Source organism: Podarcis cretensis, assembly GCF_951804945.1.
Source record: "Podarcis cretensis genome assembly, chromosome: 2".
In the NCBI taxonomy this organism is placed as follows: Eukaryota; Metazoa; Chordata; class Lepidosauria; order Squamata; family Lacertidae; genus Podarcis; species Podarcis cretensis.
The window spans coordinates 77,551,059-77,576,023 of NC_137171.1; the positions used below are offsets into that span (position 1 = coordinate 77,551,059).

The window sequence follows — 24,965 nt, forward strand, 5'->3', positions numbered from 1 at the left end:
ATCACATAAAACAGACATAAAGTGAAGCACACCTCAACCTTCACAAAATGATAAAATGATACTTTTTTTCCTAATGTGACACTGCCTTTCAAGTTCTAAATATCTATTATGGCAAATTAAATGATGTGACTTCAAAGGATTGTTCAAAGGTTTTGTTCTGTTAGATGTTTTTAGCATTTTTGAAACTGTGATACACTAAGAAACATATGCCAAACAATGGGAGACTTCACCCCTTTGGCACAAAGAGAACTTGTGAGTAATGTATACTTTCCTTTTTTGGTTAAAAATCCACTGTAGTTTCTACAGAGCTATGTGCAAGTGTCATATTTCAGGACCTAGTTACTCTTTAATGGCAAGGCAAGAAGAAATGCTTCAGTTACTCAGTTTTCAAAGTGCAAAGATTTCTGTTGTGACTAAATCTATTACTTCAAACAAAGCAGAATTTGTATTCTGAATAAAGCCTGCAGCACAGAGGGGAAAATGAGATACAGTGTTAGCAGAGAAACTTGGTCATTACATAAGGAAATAATGAGTTCTTGGGTGCTTCTACTTAAAATTTATGATATGTATGTAACCTGTAAAATTTATAAACCTACAATGAACTAATACTAAAATGTTTATAAATCAGGATTAAAATACCTGCACATGATTATCAAGTTTGAAAATAGTCCTGTTTTCTTTTCCTTATGTAAGCATATTGTTAAAGGAAAGTTTCCAGCTGTGCCTTGTCAGCCTAAGGACCTAAAGTATTGTGCTGCTTTTCATTTTCTCTAAGTGAAGTTTGCACAATTCTCAATAGCTGTATTAGCAGAATCTTTGCACACAGGGCAGAGCAGTGCCTTGTCCCCAGGGAAAGGAACTATTTCAGACCCTAAGGAGTCATCTTACATGTTTCAACATAATTCTACTGTTGCTTTCTTTATTTTAAAGGCAGCCGAAGTTTCTTTCTTTTGCAGCTGGAGATTAAATAACAGCAAGCAGAATCTACTGTTAGATTAGATTACCAGGTAATATATTGCATTTACATTTTAAATTATTGCTTAAAGATTGGTAGATTCATGTGAAATATATGTAAAACTTTGCTTAACAATTTGAGGTTTAAAGTATGATGTACTTGCATATGATAGAACAAATGTCAAATATATTTGCAGAAAGTACTATGTATTTAGAATCATTAATTTTAATAAGCATGAATGCCACCAATAACAGAGTTATATAGCAAAAGAAAATGCAATGTGGAGTACTGTTTATCCATTTTTATGAATAATAGTAGTGTGTTGGCAAAGTTTTAATTGCTATGTAGCTAAATTCACAGCTGTGAAAATATGACATGATAATTAATAATGGTGTTGTATAACTATCAACTCCTTGTTCCTAGATATATTGCGTAAAAGTCCTACTTTTACTGTTTGAACAGTAGTTCATTGGAATATCAAATGTAATGTTTATGCAATTTAGCTTAGAGTCTAAGTACCTTTAATGAAGATCAGTTGAAGAAATTAACCATTTCCTCTGCCTTGCTGACAGAAATGTACTAACTATAAAGAATGACCAGCATTCATAATGTAATATTATGGTACCTGGGAAAGTATATTTTTCTCAGCATTCAGTGACATTGTGAAGGATGCATTTGTGCAATGCTGGCCAAATCAGAAGTTACTTCTTGAATGTGGTATGAGAGGGAACAAATAATAGAATCATAGAATTGGAAGGAATCGCCAGATTCATTTAGTCCAACCCCCTGCAATGCAGGAACTTCAAAAAAATCCTGTGCGTAACATGCTCCCAGTCACTGTTGCGCACTCCATTCACTACTGCTAGGCAGGAAGCAAAGTCTGATTCAGTTGATCACATGTTCATTCCCATAAAACACACACCAGCACAATGAAGAATTGCTATTGCCTTCTTACAGATTTTATGTAAGGATAGTTGGCATGTTATCAAATCTGCTCGTGACTATATGCACATATATGTGAATACATGTTCACAGAGGTATCAATTTGGGGATCTTTACAGCAGTCAGTTGCTGAACCCAGGAGTTACTCAATAGAAACAGTTACATTAGAAATGCCCAAACTACCTTCCATGCCCATAGGAATTAGCAAGAACCAACCAATCTCAATACAAATGAATATACAATATTTATTTCAAAAATGCCTTTGTGGATTGAAGAGCAAGCACAGAGATATAAAAAAGCAAGATGGATAGTTGCTACACATTACACAAACTACCTGAGTCCATATTGCTAGGCCTGTAAGCATAAAGATTCCTACCATACAGACAGTCACTACATTATATGATGTGAAGATGGATGAATTATAGAATTGTAGAGTTGGGAGGGCCCCCAAGAGTCATCTAGTGCAACCCCCTGCAATGCAGGAATCACAGCTCAAGGAAGCTGGTAAAATGGGGGTTTAACGAGGTAACTGATAGGTGGATTTAAAGCTGGTTGATTGACCGAACCCAAAGAGTACTCATTAATGGTTCCTTGTCATCATGGACAAATCCTATATTTGTGCATCTGATTATTTCTGCCTTAAGTGTACAACTTTACATTTGTCCCTATTTAAATTCATTTTATAAGTTGTGGCTTAGTTTTCCAGTCTGTTAAGGTCATCTTGAATCCTGATTATATTTTCTGAGGTATATATTAGCTACCCTTCCCAGTTTGGTGACATCTGCAAATTTGATAAGCATCCCCTCAATTTCTTCATCAAAGTCATTTATAAAGGTGTCGAACAACATCAAGTCCAGGACAGAATCTTGAGGCTCACCACTTTTTTCCAGGATGACGAGGAACCATTGGTGAACACTCTTTGGGTTCAGCGAGTAAACCAGCTACAAATTCCCGCTTGTCTAGCGCCTTGTCAAATTTTACCAGTTTCTCTGTAAGAATATCATAGGGGACCTTGTCAAAAGCCTTACTGAAATCAAGATATATTACAGACACAGCATTTCCCTGATCCACCAAGCTTGTAACTCTATCAAAAAAGAAAAAAAGGAAAAAAAGATTAGTCTGGCATGATTTGTTTTTGAGAAACCCATGCTTGCTTTTAGCAAATACAGTACCCTTTTCCAGCTCCTCACAGACTGACTGACTATCTGTTCTAAGACCTTTCCTGGTATGAACAAGGTCCCAGGCAGAATTGTAGTGGAGGAATCACCACCACCAATTTCAGTGAGTCTGCTGTGAGTATGAATAACATTGGATATAACCTACAGATTTTAACAAATCTACCCTGAGTGTGCTTTAGTTGGATACATCCCACATAGTATGTCCTACACTGACAAGCAACAAAAAAGCCCATTGAGAATCTTGGCAATAGAGAATCATGAAAATAATGTATCAATGCTCCATCCCACATCTTCAGATATTTTAGGCTAGAACAAATCCTTGGCACTTGGTCACACACCTCACTGCCCAATTTAAACTATAGAAAGCGGGCCAAAAAATAGTGGGCATTAATAATCACTGCAACAGCTGGGTACAAACATAATCCACTTCAGAGAACTCTTACCATTTTCTACAGTACTATATCCTACAGTTCCATTAATCTTGAAAACTCCTTTTTTGTGTTTTCTGTAGGATACAACACTAGAAGGAGAAAATGCAAAAAGCAGCACTATTCTGTTACATTCTGCTTGTTTCTCTGTGCATTGCTGTTGTTCAGAATGAACGCAATGTAATGCGTAGGAGGGCAAGGAGGAGAATGCGCTATAGAGGGTTAAGAAAGAGCTCCTCAGGAAATCATAGACTAAACAAGCAACAAGAAATCAAATCCCCAGTCTTTATTACTCCAATACCAAGCATTCCGCTTATTAATATTGATGGTGATATCACTGAAGTATTTGACTCTCTGATTGGTCAGGGTGGACAAGAATCCAGTTACAATATTTTACCAGGTAAGCAGAGAATATTTACTTTATTATTATGCTCACTAAAATGCCAAGCCTATACTCGCTCACTTATATACATATATCTGAACTAAAAAGGACTTATTTCTGAGTAGAAATGCAAAGGGTTGTACTATCCACGTATTTACTAAACATATCAATTGCTTCCCAGAATTCTGCAAACCATGTATGTACTTTGCCTGCTGTAGAGAAGTTACAGAAGCTGAGCACCCTGTGCAATGCACTTCTACAACTAAGCAAGAGGGACATGAGTAGCGCTGTGGTCTAAACCACTAGGCCTCCTGGGCTTGCCAATTGGAAGGTTGGCAGTTTGAATCCGTGCAATGGGGTGAGCTCCTGTTGCTCTGTCCCAGCTTCTGCCAACCGAGCAGTTCAAAAGCATAACAGTGCAAGTAGATAAATAGTTACCACTATGGCGAGAAGCTAAATGGCATTTCCGTGCGATCTGTCACTCATCGCGGTCTTCCATGTGCCAGTAGCAGTTTAGTCATGCTGGCCACATGACCCAGAATGCTGCTTGTGGACAAACGATGGCTCCCTCGGCCTGAAGCGAGATGAGCACTGCACCCCATAGTTGCCTTTGGCTGGACTTAACTGTCCAGGGATCCTTTACCTTTTTACCTTTTACAACTAAGCACACTAATTTCTCAAGACTTTTATACCACTGTTCATACAAACATATTTCAAGGCAGCTCAAAATTGGAAACAATAAATTAAACTAATACAAAAACACAATTCAAACAAAAGATTTATATGTTGACTAAGCTTTTGTTATTATAACACCAATGCCAAAGAACAAGATATGCTTTCAAAATACTGCTTTTCTCAATAGATAGTAAATAAAAATCAGTTCCAAATTATTCAATTTTTTTCTTTTTGTCCCTTACTCCTTCTTTAAAACAATAATCCAAGAAACAGGCAAAGTATTCTCCTTCATATTCTCATAACCTTGCTAGCAAAACACATGGAATTGAGTGAACTATTCACTAAGTAAGCTTCAGCACATAATTTCAACTCTTCATTGTTGAAGTATTGAATCTGATCCAGCAATTGGACAGTTCTCCAGTTAACATTTTCACTACCAATAAATTGGCAAACTGTGCATGATCCAAAACCCATCTGTGACTCATAAACAATGACAAGAAACCAACCTCTTAAATATGTATGCATTATACAGCAGAAATAAATATGAAGCAATGGTCCAAAAAGGGGGAGGGGGGAGTTTGATCATTTCTCACAGTCTCAGCAGGTATGAATCAAGGCCCAGCAATGAACTGCTGAAGAAATGCATTCCACATGTTCTATCATCCAGAATGCTCTTGCCCCCTTACTGCAATTCAATCATAAACTCCCAGAGTATCCTTCAGAATGCAGTGATGCTTTTCTCAGTTAAAGTGCCTCCTATATACTGAAAGGTATAATTTCTCACAAAGAAACAATGTGAAGAATAACACACTTTGCATGGTAACGTATTAAATAACATTTTTCAAAACTGAAATGTTTGTCATAGAAACAAACTATCCTACCAATCTATATGGGAAAGGGTGGGTAAAAATATAAAATAAATATGTGTTTCACCAATAATAACAGAATCCACAAATGGGGAGTTTAAATTGGAAACTTGAATATAAAAGTGAAAACAGAAACATACATATGCTCTGAACTCCTCCTATTAGTAACCCCATACCCTGCTTTATAATGCAACTAGTTTATATAACACTAGTTGATAGAAATTGAACATGAAAATGTTCAGAATGACATATATGCGGTCACTAAGGTGCCAGCTTGGCTGAAAATTGACCATTTTACATAATTCTAACCATGCAACTGGTTGAAAAAACTCCTCTTGCCCCAAACGGCATTTGGCTACTTTAGAGAATTGTATTACTGTTGCATATGAAACTGGATCATCTTCGAACATATATTCACCCTTCCTTCTAAGGCATGATAAACATTGTGTTGGACAAATAATGTCAACTTTAATAGAAATGGCTATGATAAAAAAAAATCTGATCAGAAATGATAGAGAACTATCATGTCCCATTTATAATATATATTGTTGATTGAAAACTGTTCATTTTGAGGCATTTTTTAAACATTAAATACAACTGGCAATACATGTACCAAGCATTTCATTAACTATTTCAAATCTTCCTGTCCGAAATCATCAGCTGAAGTAATATGTTGTTTCCTCCTTTCCCCATTGATTCTTGTCTTTTTAAAACTGGAATTTTACCCAAAAGTTGAGCTAAAACCACTAGACATTTTAGTTGAAATATTGGATCTGTACCATATTTCCAAAGGTTGAAGGCATTGAGGTATCTGCCAATGATTTAAACCACAAGGTATTTTTCTAGTCTAGTATTTAGAATACAAGTTAAGGTCAGATTTGGAAAGAAGCCTATTTAACAACAGATCCTATAATCAATCTTATGTCCATATTATTTTTTTTAAGAAAGGTCATAAGCATCTCTGGCTTTAGCAGAACTCCACATCTTTCTTTCTTAAAATCTTCTTTTGTGTTTTCTTTTCATGATTCACATTTTAATAATATATATGTAGTGTGTAGACTACAAGCAAGCTTTTTCAATTGAACTAGTGATACTCTCGGGACGCAGGTGGCGCTGTGGGTTAAAGCCTCAGCGCCTAGGGCTTGCCGATCGAAAGGTCGGCGGTTCGAATCCCTGCGGCGGGGTGCGCTCCCGCTGCTCGGTCCCAGCGCCTGCCAACCTAGCAGTTCGAAAGCACCTCCGGGTGCAAGTAGATAAATAGGGACCGCTTACCAGCGGGAAGGTAAACGGCGTTTCCGTGTGCGGCTCTGGCTCGCCAGAGCAGCGATGTTACGCTGGCCACGTGACCCGGAAGTGTCTCCGGACAGCGCTGGCCCCCGGCCTCTTAAGTGAGATGGGCGCACAACCCCAGAGTCTGTCAAGACTGGCCCGTACGGGCAGGGGTACCTTTACCTTTACCTAGTGATACTCTCTGTTCCATTACCCCTCTTCCTAGCCTAGTCCTACAATCAGAATTCTTTGATGGTGGCTTAGTGATTAGCAAGCCTTAACACTGCACTCTGAAAACCATCAGTGACCCCTGCAAGTAGCTTTCCTACTTCTGTCTGATGGCGATAAGGAGGTCTTGCATGTAAGGGCTGGTACCTGATCCTTAACTATAATTAAGGCATGGTGGCTAACCTTTGGTCTTTCATATGCTGCTAGTCTATGAATCTCCTGATGGTTGGCATCCGCCTGTCTCAAGAGACAATGGAGTGTGCCTCTGGGGGTGAAGTCAAACTGCTGGAGAATCACAGTGCTTGCTGTGGCTGCAGAGGCCGGAAACACTCCAAACCCTTAGCACGTGCTAGGCCATGCTAGGGAATTGGAGACCCACAACAGTTGGAGAACAACTGATTAACAACTCCAGCTCTATACTGCACAAAGTAGGTGTACTGTAAGGTAGCAAGTAACTTCTGAGACACATGTCAGAACAACCAAGCAAGCTTTGTTAGGGTTGTCAACTATTATCATATGAAATTAAGTCCTAATCTTGTATTTCTCAACTGTTGGATGAGGATTAACATCAGGTGCTTGGAAAGTAGTGCATTTCCTTTTAGAGTTTTAGGAATGACCACTACCCACCCTGTTTTGAATGGCAAAACTGATTATGCTCCTGTAAAATGCTTCCTTCTGTAGTACCTGAAACCCAAGCTACCAGGATTGCAAACTATACCAAATAAACAAGAAAAAAACACAGTAACATCAGTAAAAACAATCTAAACACTAGACATATTAAAGAAGCAGAAAAAGCAGAACCATGAAATTCTGCAAAAGCTTGCTGAAATAAAACTTTTCAATTACTATTTGGTGGGTGAAGTTGCTAATTTCCGTTGGCATATTGTGGACCTCTCTTGAGTTTAGCTAGCTTTTTTAGACTAAGGACTTGGATTGTTGATCAACAGAAGTTAACAGGCAGTGTAGAAGGCCAAGTAAGTTTATTTCTGTAGCAGAGTATACTCTTACAAACATGTACACTAATTTAAAATTTAGGTGATCAAAAACTAAGCCTACATGTAAATCTCAATAATGTAAGAAGACCAATTAACTGTAGAGGGTAGGGTTATAGATTTAGAGATACTATCTATGTGATAACAAACCTCCTTACAATGTTAAATAGAACTTATTTTGATATAAAATAATGCAATTCATGTTTGGTAATCAAACCACCAGGATAGACAGGTGGCTACAACCACACAATCTTTGTGTCAACTATATCTAAATTAAAAATATTTTTATATTAAAGATATTAACAAAAAAGTATAATTTACATGGCTCTCCCAAGACAGAACATGACCCCTCAATTACATCATCCAATTCTTTATTATTTCTTTCTTTAATTTATAATAGTCCTTCTTCTAAGAGCTGAATGCAGTTTACATGGTACTTTACACATAAACATTTACTCTTGTAAAAACCCTATGTCGTGTGCCAGGGTGAGAAATAGTGCTAGCTTGAGTTTATCCAGCTTGAGGTTATCCAGTGAGCTTCATGGCTGAGTGGGGATTTGATCTTGGGTCTCCTGGAGACCTAGTCTGACACCACGCTGTATCTCCCATGTTGGATACATACCAAGGATGGTGTGTAGCATCCTTCTTGTCCATGCACAGTTGTTTTCAACATTGATTTGGCTGGGGAGTCTTTACTCATGCATACACTAGAGCCCCCACAGAGATTTGTATGAAGTTGGGTATCTGGAAAACCAACCCACCAAATGTTTTAATTTACCAATACATTTTATACCAATTTTAAAACTTGCTTTTGTTTTCCATTTATCAGGAAAAGAAAATAAATGTTTTGCAAATGGGATGATTATGTATGATAAGTCTGTGTGGTCTCCTAAACCCTGTGTTACGTGCCTCTGCTCAAAAGGAAAGGTGTTGTGTGATGAAACCTTGTGCCATCCTCTGACGTGTCACAATACCAAGATACCTGAAGGAGAGTGTTGCCCAGTGTGTATGGATATTGGTACAGTATATTGATTTTTTTTGCATACTTCAGACACACAGTATATATACAGGATACAATTTAGTGTAAGTAATGTAATCCTTTGAATATGTGCAACTGCTAAAAGGCAATGAAATTAGGAATTATTCATTAACCTTTTAGTATTTGTATAGATTATGGTAGGCTGTATATGTACACAGGCATTTCCACTGGGGATATCTACTGCTGTCCTGATTGTCCATGATGATGGTGGCATCTTTTTTTGACCCTGTCAGCGCAGCACCTAAGCCAACAGACACTCTTACCCATATGGAAATGTCAGCAGACATGAACAGCAAATCTGAGCCACAAGCCCATGAACAGATCTGCCTGCTTTCCTCCTCCCTCCCTCCAGTGAGGAAACAAACCACAAAGCAGCTGACTTAATGTTATATCTGAATCAGGATTTGTGGTTTGTTTCTTCCAAGCAAACATTGATCAGGATGCCTAGTTTGGTTTATCTTGGTTTGCTTAGAGGGAAATAAACCATGGACACTGGTTCTGATGTAATACTACATCACCCACTCTGTGCTTGCATTTTCCTACTGGAGGAAGGGAGAAGCAAAGCAGGAAAGCTCAAGCTGCATGTAGTAGCACATAGCTCATGCATAAACTAATTTCCTAATAGTTTATGGTTTAGTGATGTGTCCAAACATTGCCAGTGTGTAAACACATGCTGCCATTAAATCAAAGGTGGGAAACAAAGCAGGATAATATACATTTTGCATTTGAATTTTTCCTTCATAATTTTGAGTTAATAACTGGAAAATTATATAGCCATTGGCACTACTGTCAAAAAGGGCAATCACCTGCAACCTAAATGCTACCTTACCCTCAGATATTGAATTGAATTACATCATCTAGATGACTAAGTTCTTGAGCCAGTTTAGCTGTCATTATGGCAAAGGTCTTCATCTTTCCCAACTTTTTTTGTTTGCAGTCACCAGTTGCACTCACTAGAATGTAGCTCAACATATTATACTTCACAAATACCACCATTTAGGAAAAATCCTATTATTGAATTTGTGAGTCACAACAGATAATCATCCAATCCATTAATTCAACATCCTTGTCTAAAATTTATATATTCAAACAAGGAACAAACATATGATAAGATTTTGGAAAAAATAAATAAATATTGTTTAAGACTTCAATATTAATGTCATAAGCTAACAACTAGTTCAAAGATTTAAGATAGGATTTCAAGACACAGAACTAAAAAGTGTTTAGGTAAAATTACCAGACACCTTAACTCAGTCTGTATATATGTATGTGCGTAAACATACAAAAAACGCACCAGCAAAACCACTGTAATTTTCTTATCTTAGGGATTTTATGCACAATACTGCATTTTATTAATATTCTTCACTATAATAGAATAATTATTCTCTTCAAGCACATATATACTAATGCTTGCTACTAAAAACTGTGTTATCATTTTTCTTTATATTGGTATCGACTGTCCACTTTCAACACCATGACCTCCTTGCATTCAGAGCTAAGTACTATTTCACTAGGTGACACATCTGAATTTTCTGGTGATAATCTAGAGCCCAATGACCATACCGATCCAGTCTTGTACAACCTACAAGATCAAAATGCTGAAAAGAAGGGAAAACAACTTGAAAAGAAAGCAATTACTATAAAAGATAAAGAGACCCAGCAAAGAAGAAAAAGCCACGAACAGAAGGAAAAACATGGACACACAAAGGATCAAAGGGAAGATGAAAAGATGAGAGCAGCAGAAGAAAGGAGAAGAGCATATGAAGAAGAAGAGTTAAGAATAGAAAAAGGACTCAAGAAAGAGGAAGAAGAAAATGAAGAAGAAATTGAACAACCTGAAGGAAGTGAGGAAGAAGAAAAAGAGGAGGAAGATGTTTTGCGTGGTGATGTATTCAGAATGCCGCCTCGTTTCCCAATTCCTGAGCCTTCTACTGAAGTGCCTACTTTGCCAACCGGATGCTCCATCCTGGACAACACAATCAGCTGTGTTAATGCCAAACTCAAACAAATACCACCAATCATGGATGCAAAGCTTACAAGCATAGAGCTTGTAGGTAAGGAAAAAACCTGACCTGTTTATTATAATAATTTTCAAATGCATCCCACATTAATGTTAGCTCTACTATTTCTATTTGCACCGGACAACTAATGTCCAATGTTCTCATTGTAAAAATTGGAGGAGGGAAGGGACAATGTGATGTAAGTTTTGATATTCCTTGCTTGGCTATATCAAAATCCTTGCTTCGTTGGTTTATGAAGAAGCAATATGGAGACATCGTAATGTTTACTTGACACTAAATATGGTACTAAGCATCTGTGTGATAAATGGAAATGGAAAATGATTAAGAAATGAAAGTGAGTCTTAAAATTCCTATTGCTATTACAAACCTTTCTTTTCCCTAGGTAACACTATAACTTCCATCCCAGATGAAGCTTTTAATGGGATTCCCAATTTGGAAAGGATTGATCTTCGTAGAAATAATATCACATCATCTGGCATAGGTCCACGTGCATTTAAAGTAAGAAAATCTAGGGTTTTTAAATTCTTTGTGTGTGTGTGTCAATGTATAGCAATGGCTGTTTTGCTGAAATTGTTTGTCAAAGAATCCATTAGAGTACATTAATGAATACTCTGCAACTCTTCACAGTTGCAATCAATAATGAAATCATTGACAAAACAAAGTGAGATCTGGGGATATTTTGTGAGAATTACTACTTTCACAGGTTAGGGAGGTGAAAATTATTGACTTCAATTTATTTTTAAATTCCCCATGTGCTAGTGTAGCCAACGCAGGCCACATACAGTAATATTCATAAAGCACACATGAACCTAAAGCAAACAGTGCTAGAAAAAAATATTTTAAAACTTAAAAATCAAAGTTAATTCGATTTCTCAATTTGTATCTTCCCCAACACAGATATTGAAGAATTTGCAACGTTTATATTTGGATGGAAATGCACTAGTACATATTCCGATTGGTTTGCCATCAACTTTAGAAGAACTTAAAATAAACGAAAACCAACTACATGCAATTGATGAATACAGCTTTGAAGGTATATTGTAACTGTGAATGCAGATGACTAAGGTAATAAAAGCTTACAAATTCATGGCAAGAAAAAAAGTAGGTGGAACAAAAGTATTTTCTCAGAGACAGTAGGAGTGGACCATGTACATATATTTTTAAACATGGGAACTGCACTCTTTGTTTTATCACACTGACAAATCTGATTGTGCACAAAGTTGTTTTTCCAGTACTTAGCTACATGCTTTACAAGAGGGACAACCACCCTCTACTCAGATGCATAAGAATGTAGCTGTAGCCTTGATTTTTACCCAGTAATCTGCCTAGAGGAGAGATACTAGGTTGCATACTCTTTTTAATTCCACCTACTCTATAGAATGCAGGTGGCGCTGTGGTCTAAACCACAGAGCCTAGGGCTTGCCGATCAGGAAGATCAGCGGTTTGAATCCCCGCTCTTGTTGCTCGGTCCCTGCTTGGTCCCTGCTCTTGCCAACCTAGCAGTTTGAAAGCACGTCAAAGTGCAAGTAGATAAATAGGTACTGCTCTGACGGGAAGGTAAATGGCGTTTCCATGTGCTGATCTGGTTTGCCAGAATCAGCTTAATCATGCTGGCCACATGACCCAAAAGCTGTTCGCTGGCTCCAGTCGTTCACGACTGGACCTAACAGTCAGGGGTCCCTTTACCTTTACATTTATAGAAATGCATGTAAGCTGCCTTAGGATGGCTTTTACTGAAAGTGAGTCTAAAAATACTGGAAGTCAATAGATTATTTATTTATTTCATAAAATATATACCGCTGATTGTAAGAAAAACCTCAAAACAAAGTTTGCAAAAAGAAATTGTGTACTGGTGTGGCTAAAACATGTAAATTACCCGGTTCAGAATGTGAACTGATCTAGCTCTTAATGCTGAAAAGCAGTATGAACAGAACATTATTTCCCTCAAAATTTGTTTATAGTTTGGAATGCAAAATAGTACACATTATGTTCATTTTGCTACTTAAAAATTGTTCAAAATACATACAGTATCTTCTTCTTTAAGACCAAATATCTTCTAAGGCATTAGTTGCTGATAACAGAGAATCTGGTTAGTTTTAAAAGTCTGTTGCCAATGACTCATTTGCAATATCCAGATGCCACCTTTGTGAAATTAAGTACCTTCTTGGGGGCACCCTAAAGTGCTGCTATAGGATGAACCTCCCCTGGCCCAAGAAGCACTGCAGAAGATCTGGAAGACCTGAGGCTCCCCTGTTTCTCACAAGAGGAGATAGAAATGGGGGATGAGAGATCCTCCTTATGAAGGATAGGAACTTTTATTTTAATCATAGCACAAAGGGTAAAAAATAAGTCTGGTGATCAGACTCAGAACAAGGCACAGTTATATTTTCAATGCATGTGGTTTCTACTTGAAAGCTAGAATAAAAAATTAGTGTATTCTATAATTCTCGTGTATTATATTTATTCCTAATTTATTTAAATTTACTATAATCATAATTGTGTCTTAGTGAACCAATAACAAACAAGTGTGGATAATTATAAATTGTATTCAAATAAACATTAAGTTCTCCTGCTATTATTAAATAACATTAGGATTAAAATTTCTCTCTGATATTCTGGAGGCATAGGTCAATGAGAAGAGAAATTGGTTAGAATATGAAATACCAATATTCAGATTCTTTTTTTGCCTTGAATCTTACTGGATGAGCACAAACATTTCACCATGTTTGCTTTATTTTCTAAAGGTTTAGAAAAGTTAGTGACACTGGAATTAGAAGGCAATAAACTCAACGAAGCTAATGTTAGTCCATTAGCCTTTCAACCTTTGAAGAGCCTGTCTTATTTGCGCCTTGGACGGAATAAATTTAGGACCATTCCGCAGCGCCTTCCCAATTCTATTGAGGTAAGGTTTTTTAAAAATAAAAAAGATGATCTGTTTCCTTTTCCATAATAGTCAGGGCTCCTCTAGGTGACCTATCCTGATTTGCTTGCACAAGGCTTACTGTAGAGGTTAGTTACAGATAGGTAGCCGTGTTGGTCTGCCATAGTCAAAACAAAAAAATTTTTTTCTTTCCAGTAGCACCTTAAAGACCAACTAAGTTAGTTCTTGGTATGAGCTTTCGTGTGCATGCACACTTCTTCAGATACACTGAAACAGAAGTTTCCAGACCCTTCTATATAGTGAGAAGGTGGGGAGGGGTATTACTCAGAAGGGTGGTGGGAATGGGTGATTGGCAGATAGCTGTGATGAGCCTGTTGATGACTCTTAACGACTGCAATAGGTCTTACAGGAAAAAGCAAGGGGTGAGAAGGTGAAAAATGGCTTTGTCATGTATAATGAGATAAGAATCCAAGGTCTTTGTTCAGACCAGGACTCTCCATGGTTTTAAGTTTGGTGATAAGTTGCAATTCAGCAGCTTCTCTTTCCAGTCTATTTCTGAAATTCCTTTGTAGTAAAACAGCTACTTTGAGATCTTGTATAGAATGTCCTGGGAGATTGAAGTGTTCTCCTACTGGTTTCTCTGTCTTGTGATTCCTGATGTCTGATTTATGTCCGTTTATTCTTTGGCGTAAGGTCTGGCCTGTTTGTCCAATATAGAGAGCTGAAGGACACTGTTGGCATTTGATTGCATACACAATGTTAGACGATGAGCAATTAAATAGTCCCGAGATGGTATGTGTGATGTTGTTGGGGCCAGTAATGGTGTTGTCCGGGTGTATGTGGCAGCAAAGTTGGCATCTGGGTTTATTGCAGGCTCTGGTGCCAGTGTCCGTGTTAGGTCTGGTTGTAGTATTATTGTGGGTTAGGAGTTGTTTAAGATTGGGTGGCTGTCTGTAGGCAATGAAAGGTCTTCCTCCCAGAGCTTGAGAAAGAGAACTGTCATTGTCCAGGAGAGGTTGTAGATCTCTGATGATGCGTTGTACTGTTTTAACTTGGGAGCTGTATGTGATGACTAGAGGTGTTCTGTTATTTTCTTTTTTGGGTCTGTCTTGCAGCAAGTTCTCTCTGGGTATCAGTCTGGCTCTGTTGATCTGTTGTCTAACTTCATCTGCTGGGTATTTTAGTTCTAAAAAGGTTTGCTGTAGATCTCTTAGGTGAGAGTCTCTGTCTGTAGAATTGGAACAGATGCGGCTGTAACGTAGTGCCTGGCTATATACAATGGACTGTTTGGTATGTTTGGGATGGTAGCTAGAGGCATGTAGATATGTTTGTCGGTCAGTTGGTTTACGGTATAAGGTGGTGTCTATGCGCCCATCCTGTATTTTTATAGTAGTGTCCAAAAAATGTATTTCTTGCATAGATTGATTCATTGTTAGGTTGATTGTGGGGTGAAAATCATTGAATTTCTGGTGGAAGGTGTCCAGGGTCTGTTGACCATGTGTCCAGATGATAAAAATATCGTCAATGTATCGCAGGTACAAGAGAGGTTTGAGTGGGTAGGAGTTTAGGAAACGTTGTTCTAAATCTGCCATGAAGATGTTGGCATACTGTGGGGCCATGCGGGTGCCCATAGCTGTGCCGCTGATCTGAAGGAACAGGTCATCACCGAATTTGAAGTTGTTGTGGGTAAGAACAAATTGGCAGAGTTTGGTGGCAAAGTCCGCTGTGGTTTTATCTGAAATGGTGTTCTTTATAGCTTGTAAACCATCGTTGTGTGGGATGTTGGTATACAGAGATTCCACATCCATAGTAGCTAGTATAGTATTGTTGGGAAGATTATTTAAAGATTGTATTTTCCTCAGAAAATCTGTGGTGTCACGTACATAGCTGGGAGCACTGATGGCATATGGTTTCAGAACAGAGTCCATATAACCGGAGACACCCACTGTAATAGTGCCAATACCTGAAATGATGGGGCGTCCTGGATTTCCTGGTTTGTGTATTTTAGGTAGAAGATAGAAAGTTCCCGGTCGAGGTTCTGTTGGTGTGTTAGTGAGGATCTGTTCTTGGATGTGTGGGGGTAGCTCCTTAACAATCTTGTTCAGTTCTTTTTTGTATTCTTGTGTGGGGTCTGAGTCCAATTTTATGTAAAAGGCGGTATTGGAAAGTTGTCTGTGAGCCTCCTGAATGTAGTCAGTTTTGTTCATGATGACGACAGCTCCACCTTTGTCAGCTTCTTTAATTATAATGTCTGGGTTGTTTCTGAGATTATCTATGGCTCTCCTTTCAGCATGGTTTAGATTTTGTTGTAAGCGAGCATTCCTTCTGATTTGTTTGTGAGGCAGGTATATGACAATCAACATTCATCCTGATATGCTTGTGGGGCATTAATATGTTGTCCTGCTAATCACTTGTTTGTTCCATACTTTTAAATGCATTTTCCATCACCTTCCTAATAGCTAACTTTTTTAACTAACTTTGTCTGGAAACAAGGAACAACTTTGTTGCCACTTTTGGAAAATAAGTAAAGCAGCTTTACGCCACATATTCTACATTTTAAAATAACCACTTTAATGTATTATACAATACACTTTTTACATATTTCATTCTTTTACCATGCATTCTAAATAGGAATTATATCTCGATAATAACCAAATTGAAGAAATTACAGAAGTTTGCTTTAATCATACCAGAAATATAAACACAATTGTTCTGAGGCACAACAAATTAGAAGAAAGCAGGATAGCTCCTTTGGCATGGATCAATCATGAGTAAGTGTAAACTTTGTGTTATTTTCCAATCACAACATTTAATTAATTAAAGTATAGAATAAAGAAGTTGTACTACATAGAAGATGGAGGTTCCACAAATGTTTTTCTTGGCATATTAACCAACTATTTGCTGGTATACAAAGAGAACTTGGGAGAAAAGAGTGTGGTCTTCTTACCGTGCTTCCTTTTGGAGAAGGCAGAGCAGTGAGAGACACACATGCTGCTTCTGCTTCCTGTAGAAAGCTCAGGGCAATTTGAAACTAACTCCAATGTCCCACCCCCAGTCTACTAGCACGGTACAGGGTGCTAGGGTATTTTTCATCACTTTGCACAGAGCTTTGTAGGAAGATGGCTTCAGTGAAAATACATTTCTCAATTACTTGATGTGATGTGGGATATAAGTAACTTCACAAACGACTCTTTCTAACATGATGGAAGGACTTTGTGTATTTCCTTCTAAACATCCAAAGTGAGAGAAAATCCTTTCTCCTGTCCCAGTGAGTCTTCTGTGCATGCCAATGGATTTGGGGGCTGTGCTGGCTCTTGCTTGATTTTGCACAGAATTTCTGGAGAACAGAACAAGTCCCTTACACTGTTCTATTTTCAGGACAATTTTATTTCCAAACCCTTTCTCTCCAGATTGCTCTCCAGATTGCTCTGCTCAGTGAACTACTGAGGAGTGGAGAGAGCCAACAATGATCATGATAGCAACATGGTAAATGAATTTGTAGACCTCTGACACAGAAAACTGTCACCTTAAAAAAAATCAAACTATTCCATACTCCCCAGGCGAGCTTATTTTTGGATTTTGACAACATATACCATACAGGTGTCTAGTTTACTTAAAGCAAAATTATAAACACCAGAAGCATCTTCCTCTGAAGAAAGGAACTCTGGTGTTTTTTTATTCATGGTGTTAATGAGATAGTTATTCACTGTAAGCAGGTTACATTCTACCAATCTATCTCAGTAGATAGTAGAATCCCGATGTCTGGAGGAAAATGTCCAATTAAAGGACGTGGCTATTAAGTAAACATTATGCTAATGTGTTACCTTTTAAAATAGAAAAATAAGGAACTATGGGTACAGTTAAGATGGGCAGGAAGAGAGCATACAGGTAGCATATTAATTAATTAATAAGCGACCTCAGTCCAGTATACCTGAAGGAGTGTCTCCACACCCATCGTTCTGCCTGGACACTGAGGTCCTGTGCTGAGGGCCTTCTGGCGGTTCCCTTGCTGCGAGAAGCCAAGTTACTGGGAACCAGACAGAGGGCCTTCTTGGTAGCGGCACCCACCCTGTGGAACGCCCTCCCACCAGATGTCAAAGAGAAAAACAACTACCAGACTTTTGAAAGACATCTGAAGGGCAGCCCTGTTTAGGGAAGCTTTTAAAGTTTAATAGACTATTGTATTTTAATATTTTGTTAGAAGCCGCCCAGAGTGGCTGGAGAAACCCAGCCAGATGGGCAGGGTATAAATAAATTATTATTATTATTATTATTATTATTATTATTATTATTATTATTATTATTATTTTTTACTGCTTTTTGTGCAAAAATGCCTCTGATCATATACAACATAGATTCATACAATCCAACAATAAAACTATTGACCAATTAAAACATTTCAATCCAAAGTACACAAACCAGGACTCTGGATGGAGATAGATAATGCTATCATCCTGGCAATAATATATATTGTTTCTTCCTTCAAAGGGAAATGCATTTGAACACTTGAGATTTCTGATGTGTCAAGTATTACAAATTGTATTTAAAAAAACTTGACTAATGAGATAACTGAGAGTGGGGAGAGTGGTTTTAACTCCAAAAGAGTACTTTAGCACAGATGTCCTGAACTAATGGAAGAGAGGAAAATTAAATAGAAGGTTTGGCCTATGAATGTGACTATAGTTATTATTCTTTTTCTTATACAGACTTGAGCAATCTGTCAGATCCTGGACAGTGACAGTTATATAAACATGTTTGGACAATAGCTATGGGAAAAGAGTAGGTGGTAGGGGAAAAGTTCTCTTTAGTGTGAATTTGTTTTGGAGAGCTGAGATATGCCCTTTGACTTTTTACAGTCCTGCCCTTTTATTAATTAGTGCAGAGTAGAATGTACTGCAGGCTGAAAACTACCAGTTGCTATGACAAAGAAGAGCTGCTCTCAGGCAACCCAAATAATTCACCATTTCTCCTTATAGCCTGCTAACTCTTTATGGCTAGAAAGCAGGATGGCAGCCCATACCTGCTTTGTACATGTAAAAATGCCCATGGATGGTTAGGAAGATAGAAAGAAGTACTGCCAGTGTGGTGTAAGTGGTTAAAGCAGCCTTTCTTAACCTTGGGTCCCCAGATGTGGTTAGACGACAACTCCAAGCATCCCTGACCACTCGTCCTGCAAACTAGAAATGACGGGAGTTGGAGTTTTAGAGCCGAACAACATATGGTACAAATATTCCCCAAATGGTTTCCAGAAAAACAGATAAGACTGTACGCTTCCAATCTTCCTGAACTCTTAAAATGCATGTTATGTATGAAGACAAAATTATTTACTTTATGCTCTTACTTTTTAATATCTTTTCACTTTATTTTAGGAACCTGGAATCTATTGATCTTTCTTACAATAATATATATCATGTTCCCTCCTATCTGCCAAAGTCATTGGTGCACCTTGTGCTTATAGGCAACCAAATTGACAGAATCCCAGGATTTGTATTTGGACACATGAGGCCAGGGCTGGAATATCTGTACCTTTCATTTAACAAACTTGATGATGAGGGAATTGATCCTGTGTCATTCTATGGGGCATATCACTCTCTAAGAGAAGTCTTCTTAGATCACAACCAACTGAAGTCTGTACCACGTGGAATTGCAGAAATGAGATCCTTAAATTTTCTGAGGCTCAACAATAACAAAATAAGGTAAATAAATAAATACACATCTTAATTGTAAATACAATAATGTTATACTGGCTTTCTATTATAAATGTTCAAACACAGCAAATCATGGTTTATGGAATTCTTGCTTACTTCTTTAACTGAATCTTTGAGGCCACTAGTGCAAGACATTGTTGATTCAATAGGTCATACTGATCCCAATAATTGGGATGCCATATTTTAGGTGATCCTGTTTCACTGCCAGACCAATGGTCCCTCAAACTCTGAAGCCCCCTACTAGATGACTTTGTGGAAAACTGATTTTATGAACCTCAATTAACCCTGATGGCAAGACTGAATATCCACATTCAGATGCAGTATAGCTCTGAATTGCAGATGCTGGGGGAAAAGCCATGAGGAGGGATGTTGCCTTCCTACTCTGTTTACCCTGGATGGGCACTGAGGGAAACAAATGCTGAACTAGATGGGCCTTTGATCAAATATGGCAAGGCTCTTCTTTTGTTCTAACTGTTATTGTTGAGCAGTAGTCATTTGAAAATTCCACATACCACATTCTTCAGACCAAACTTTCCTTAACAATCCAAGGATGGTGCCTGACATGCACTTAGGGCATTTAAAATTATAGTGGTTGAACATCAGACTACAGCAGAAAGAAAATAGTATGCTCCCACTAAGTCTTTTTTCATTTTCTTTTCCATATGAAGATGGCAAACAGCAGTAGGAAATGCTCAGATACATTCTTCACAAAGCCCACAATATAGAAGATCATTGAATAAATAACTGCATATATTAGATTTATATCACCTTATTTCCAAACAGGAAATTAGATTGATATCACCTTATTTCCAAACAGGTTTACATGGCCTGAGCATGTAAAAGCAACATGGTATGAGGATAGCAGCATTCCCATTTATCAGCAACATTTGGTATCGAGAAAGTAAGAGGCTGTCTAACCCTCAAAAGCAGGATAGGAAGTACGTGGTACTGTCATGAATAAAAATAGTGACTAAATTTTAGGCCAGTATTAAGAAATAACAAATGTGAAGGTTGACCAAGTTTTCTAAATGAGTGAACCAAATTTCCTGTTCTGAGGATTTTCTGCAATGCTGCATAGGTTTCTAAATGTGACTAGACATCAAAACATGTGTACACAAACAGAAAACACACATGTATGTTGTAGAGGTACATACTGTGTTCATGTTTTTAGTAGCGTGTGCTATGTGTGCAAATGACAAAATGCTTGATAGTGGCTTATAATATGCCTAACCAGAATAACTGGGGACCCATAAAATGAAAAATTCTGGATACAGCTCTGTGTTTTTTCCACACTTTTTACAATAGTTTCCATCTTGAAAATGAGCTGCAAAGAAAAAGGAAATTTGCTAGCAAAATGTAATAGTTAATCTCCTTTAACTATTTCATATATGGTTTTACAGAACAGTCCCTACTGAGCGCATCTGTAGGAGTAGGTCGGATAATGAAGAGGAGGAGGAGGAGGAGGAGGAAGATGATGACAGTGAAGAGAATCATGATTATGAAGATTCACAATTAGAACACCTTCATCTTGAATATAATTACATCAATACAAGGGAACTTTCACCATATGCTTTTTCATGTGTCAGATCATATTCTAGTGTGATTCTGAAACCTCAGAAGAGCAAATAAAAGAACTGTTTTTGCATGTAAATACTATAATTAGAATATTTGTTCTCCACAAGCAAGAAAACCAAAGCACAAATTATGAAAGGTGCCTCAGCACTATTACTTAACAGTATTATTTATTATTAATGAAGGGTAAGGTATAATTGTAGGAATATCTTCAGGAAGCTGGCTGTGTACATGCCTAGAAATATTATACTTGCAGCCTATTTTTCACTTCTAGTAAGATAAATATAGCATACCAATGTGATAAGTGAGTACAAGAAAGATTCTTGAACTTCACTGACCTTCTGATTTTCCTCAAAAAGTTGACTTGATAAATATTTTCAATGCAATGAATTATAACCCTACAGAGAGGGGAGGGCTGTGTGTGTGTGTGTGTTTGGAATTGCATTTCAAATTAAGAAAATACTGTAAAATGCACATATAAATTAAGACAGTACCAAATGTAGAACATTTGGGGCCTCTTCATACATGGCATTAATGCTAACCTGTGCTGTAGGTTGCTCATGGGAACTGCAATTTAAAAAAACAAACAATGTAATACAAATCAATACATCACACAACATTATTTGAGTAACACATATCACTAAGCCGTGTTACTGAAAAGCTCAAGGAGCAAGGAAGTCTTGGTGGGAGTAGTTGCAAGCATAGTCTGACTATTCCTTTAAGGAGTGAAGGAGGCATGAACCAGAGCTGGGAGAGGGACTTTCATTAATACAGTGACAGCTGTGCCTGAGAACGTAGCAATAGTCTACTATAATACCACAATAAGGGAGAACTTCTGCTTTGCAGATGCAGAAGGTCCCAGTTTCAATCACTGGCATCTTTTGGTAGAGCTGGACATGTCCCATGTCTGAAGAGCTGCTGCTAGTCCATGTAGACAGTACTGAGTTACATGGACTTATTCAGCACAAGGCAGCTTCCTCTGTTCTAGGAGAATATGTGATGGCATTTAGTTCATGCAAAAATAATACCTGCTTGAAAACAGGCACATGTTCCAAAGCAGAAGTACACTAAGCTCCAAATAAGCTCCAAAGCAGGGAAAGCAGTGGCTCCATAATATACAAGCATAGAAAATCTGTAGCAAAGGAATGGCACAGTCTGCGCTAGTTCCTCTTGAGACCAGATTGCTTGGGAGCAGGATAAAAATGGTTTCAAAATAATAGGCAGAGTTGCCTCTATCACAGTTGCTTACCATTCACACTTCTCATAGTGCAACTGTCATCTATTACCTCCACTTGCAGACAATGTAGATTACGCTCAGAGCAAACTTAGAAACCGTACAACACTTTGCAGATTTAAAATGGTATCAAATACCATGAGGAAATGGCATGTTGCTTATGGATAGGATCTTAAAAAGGACAGAATTGACAAGTGACTCTAGCTTATGAACATATGAATCTGCCTTATACTGTGCTGTGTAGCCTAGTCTTGCTTGTTTAGACTAGCAAAGGCTCTCCAACCTGAGATACTTTTAACTGAAGATGGCATATGCTAAGCTACACCTCTGAGCTATACCCTCTTCACTGTTTGATGCATCCTGACCATTATATGGTGTGATAAAGAAGCAGAGGATAGAGAAGCTTTCTTCATATAGATGTGTGCTATTTGAGGCATAATCAAAAGCTATGCAACTTGCATTTATCATCAAAGGTCAATGCAAGCTGACGTCTTTGTCATCCACTAATGATATGCAGTTTTTGCTTACATCATTAGCAAATTAAAAGGCAAAATTCCCCACAGAAAGTAATTCCATGCTAGTTCACATCGCAGTATTAAAGCTTTCATGGAACTGTGAACACTAACAAATATTTCAAAGAAATAGAACAAGTACTACAAAAAAAAACAAACATTTTGACTGCACTCATAGTTGCCTGAGGCAATCCAAAGTATGTTCAATGAAAACAAGATAAATTGGAAAATCCACCTCCTAACAAATCTGTGTTAATTGAGGTGGTGACAAGAATGAATTACATGCCTGAGATGTAGCGGCTGGATGGCTTTCCCCAATAATTCACATTCCAGATAAAAACTTGAAACCATGGAAAGCAGACATAGGATGATACAGTTGTTCCACTGTAAACATTCTTAGTTCCAGCTGCGGAAGCCGCTGCTGAAATCATCATGTGTACATGTTCTAAAAAGATTTTGACAGACAACAGCTTTTTCTAAATTTGGAGTCTTCTTCCACAATCATGAACTGAATGGCTGTTGTCCCTGAAAAGAAGAGGTGACTCTAGAGTCTGGTCACAAAATGTATATCATGCCACTATCCCTTTGTTTCAATAACATGCTCTCACTATTCAAAGAGCCACTAAGAACTGAGGGAAATTAAAACAAGGTGTAGGAGCAGGAACTCTGATTTTACACTACCCCCTGCCAGCTAGCATTTTGCATTACCTGCTTGCTCCATTGTGCAACATGGATACTTTGCCAGACTTCATGACACATGATATTTTACTACAAAATACACTAGCAAAACACACCAGTCCAAAAGTAAGCTAATGGTCAGGAACCCAGGAATCTGACAATGTGATAAGTAAAAGGTGGGAAATAAAATGTTTTGTATACTTGGTTAAGATACAATAAGATTTGTGACCTTTTCTCTCTCTTATTTGTGCCTTTAAGCATCTTTGTGGTCAAAAATATGACTCAATATCTGCTAATATGTAATCCTCTTGAGAAATATTTTTTACCCCTAATCTGAATTATTAGATCACAACTGTGGCTCTCCAGTTGTTGCTAGACTGCAACTCCCATCATTCCTGACCATTCGCCATGCTAGTTGGGGCTGATGGGAGTTCAACAACATTTGGAAAACAACAGGCTCCTCACCCCAGATCTAAAGTAAAAGGAAAGGTGCCTTGGTAAGTGATATATTTTTGGTCTTTTTGTAATTCTTATAACGTTTTCAAGTTATTCTATCAAGATTTTATTACATGTTCTCTTACATGTTATGCACTTTTACAGTATGGTATAAGATTGCTCAAATATTACATATAACATATGTGTTTTCCAGGAAACATACATGGAGCGGGTAGCATATTCATGGGCCAATAACATGCATAATACATGTGCTTGCAATTATGTGCATATATATATGCACACAGACACACACATATATACACACATATATACACAGATGTATCTTTGGTAAGATAAATAACATAAAAAATCTAATCAAATGAAAGTACTATTGTTTGATAGCCATTTTCATGCTATATAAGGAATATTAGTAATTATAACTGTCTTCAATACTATAATAATTATAGTATTAGTAATTATAACTGTTTTCAATACTATAATAAAGTATTTTCAAAATACATATTGTCTTCATATTGGTTAGTACAATTACTTGAGCACTGAACAGTACTAATAGCAGCTGGATAATGGGAAGATTTGGAACCACAGCCTAGCTGGAGTAACTTGAATAATTGGGATGAATGGGGACTAAAAGGGAACTGGTGATGAGGGTTACTAGAGTGTATAATGCTAAAATCTCGAGTACTGAGGGAAAGTTAGGGTATTAGTAATGATTGGAGATATTTGCAACCAGATTACGGGACTTGAAAAGGAATTTGGCAGCATGGAAATGTAACTGTAATAGAACAAATCAATTATCAGGAAGATGTCAACTGCACATCTTTTACAGATATTGTCTTTTCAACATAAGCAAACAGAACACTCCATTCTGATGAAAGTATAAGCTCAGAAAAAAATTCCATGGTCTCCTTTGTAATTCTTCCATCATTTCTATTTACCTTACCATTTGCCA

General features: G+C 37.6%; 2 protein-coding genes and 1 long non-coding RNA gene across 8 annotated transcripts in view; 1 reads left to right on the forward strand and 2 right to left on the reverse strand.

Moving 5' to 3' along the window:
- Positions 1-24,965, reverse strand: part of LOC307211090 — a 387,208-nt gene that overhangs the window by 45,291 nt on the left and 316,952 nt on the right. The window lies entirely within an intron of this gene.
- Positions 1-24,965, reverse strand: part of CENPP (centromere protein P) — a 163,128-nt gene that overhangs the window by 39,666 nt on the left and 98,497 nt on the right. The window lies entirely within an intron of this gene.
- ECM2 (extracellular matrix protein 2) lies at positions 782-24,515 on the forward strand. Of its 5 annotated transcripts, XM_079967284.1 has the most exons (11): positions 783-1,007; positions 2,788-2,825; positions 3,587-3,903; positions 8,745-8,933; positions 10,448-11,008; positions 11,358-11,473; positions 11,873-12,008; positions 13,720-13,877; positions 16,488-16,627; positions 19,226-19,552; positions 20,965-24,515. In XM_079967284.1, exons 3-11 carry the CDS (start codon positions 3,609-3,611, stop codon positions 21,191-21,193), a joined length of 2,151 nt encoding a protein of 716 aa, XP_079823410.1. In that variant the 5' UTR covers positions 783-1,007; positions 2,788-2,825; positions 3,587-3,608; the 3' UTR covers positions 21,194-24,515. The 5 variants fall into 5 exon arrangements, with proteins under 5 accessions (XP_079823412.1, XP_079823410.1, XP_079823409.1 ...); XM_079967286.1 differs by lacking the exon at positions 2,788-2,825 and having other exon boundaries at positions 782-1,007; positions 10,469-11,008; XM_079967283.1 differs by lacking the exon at positions 2,788-2,825.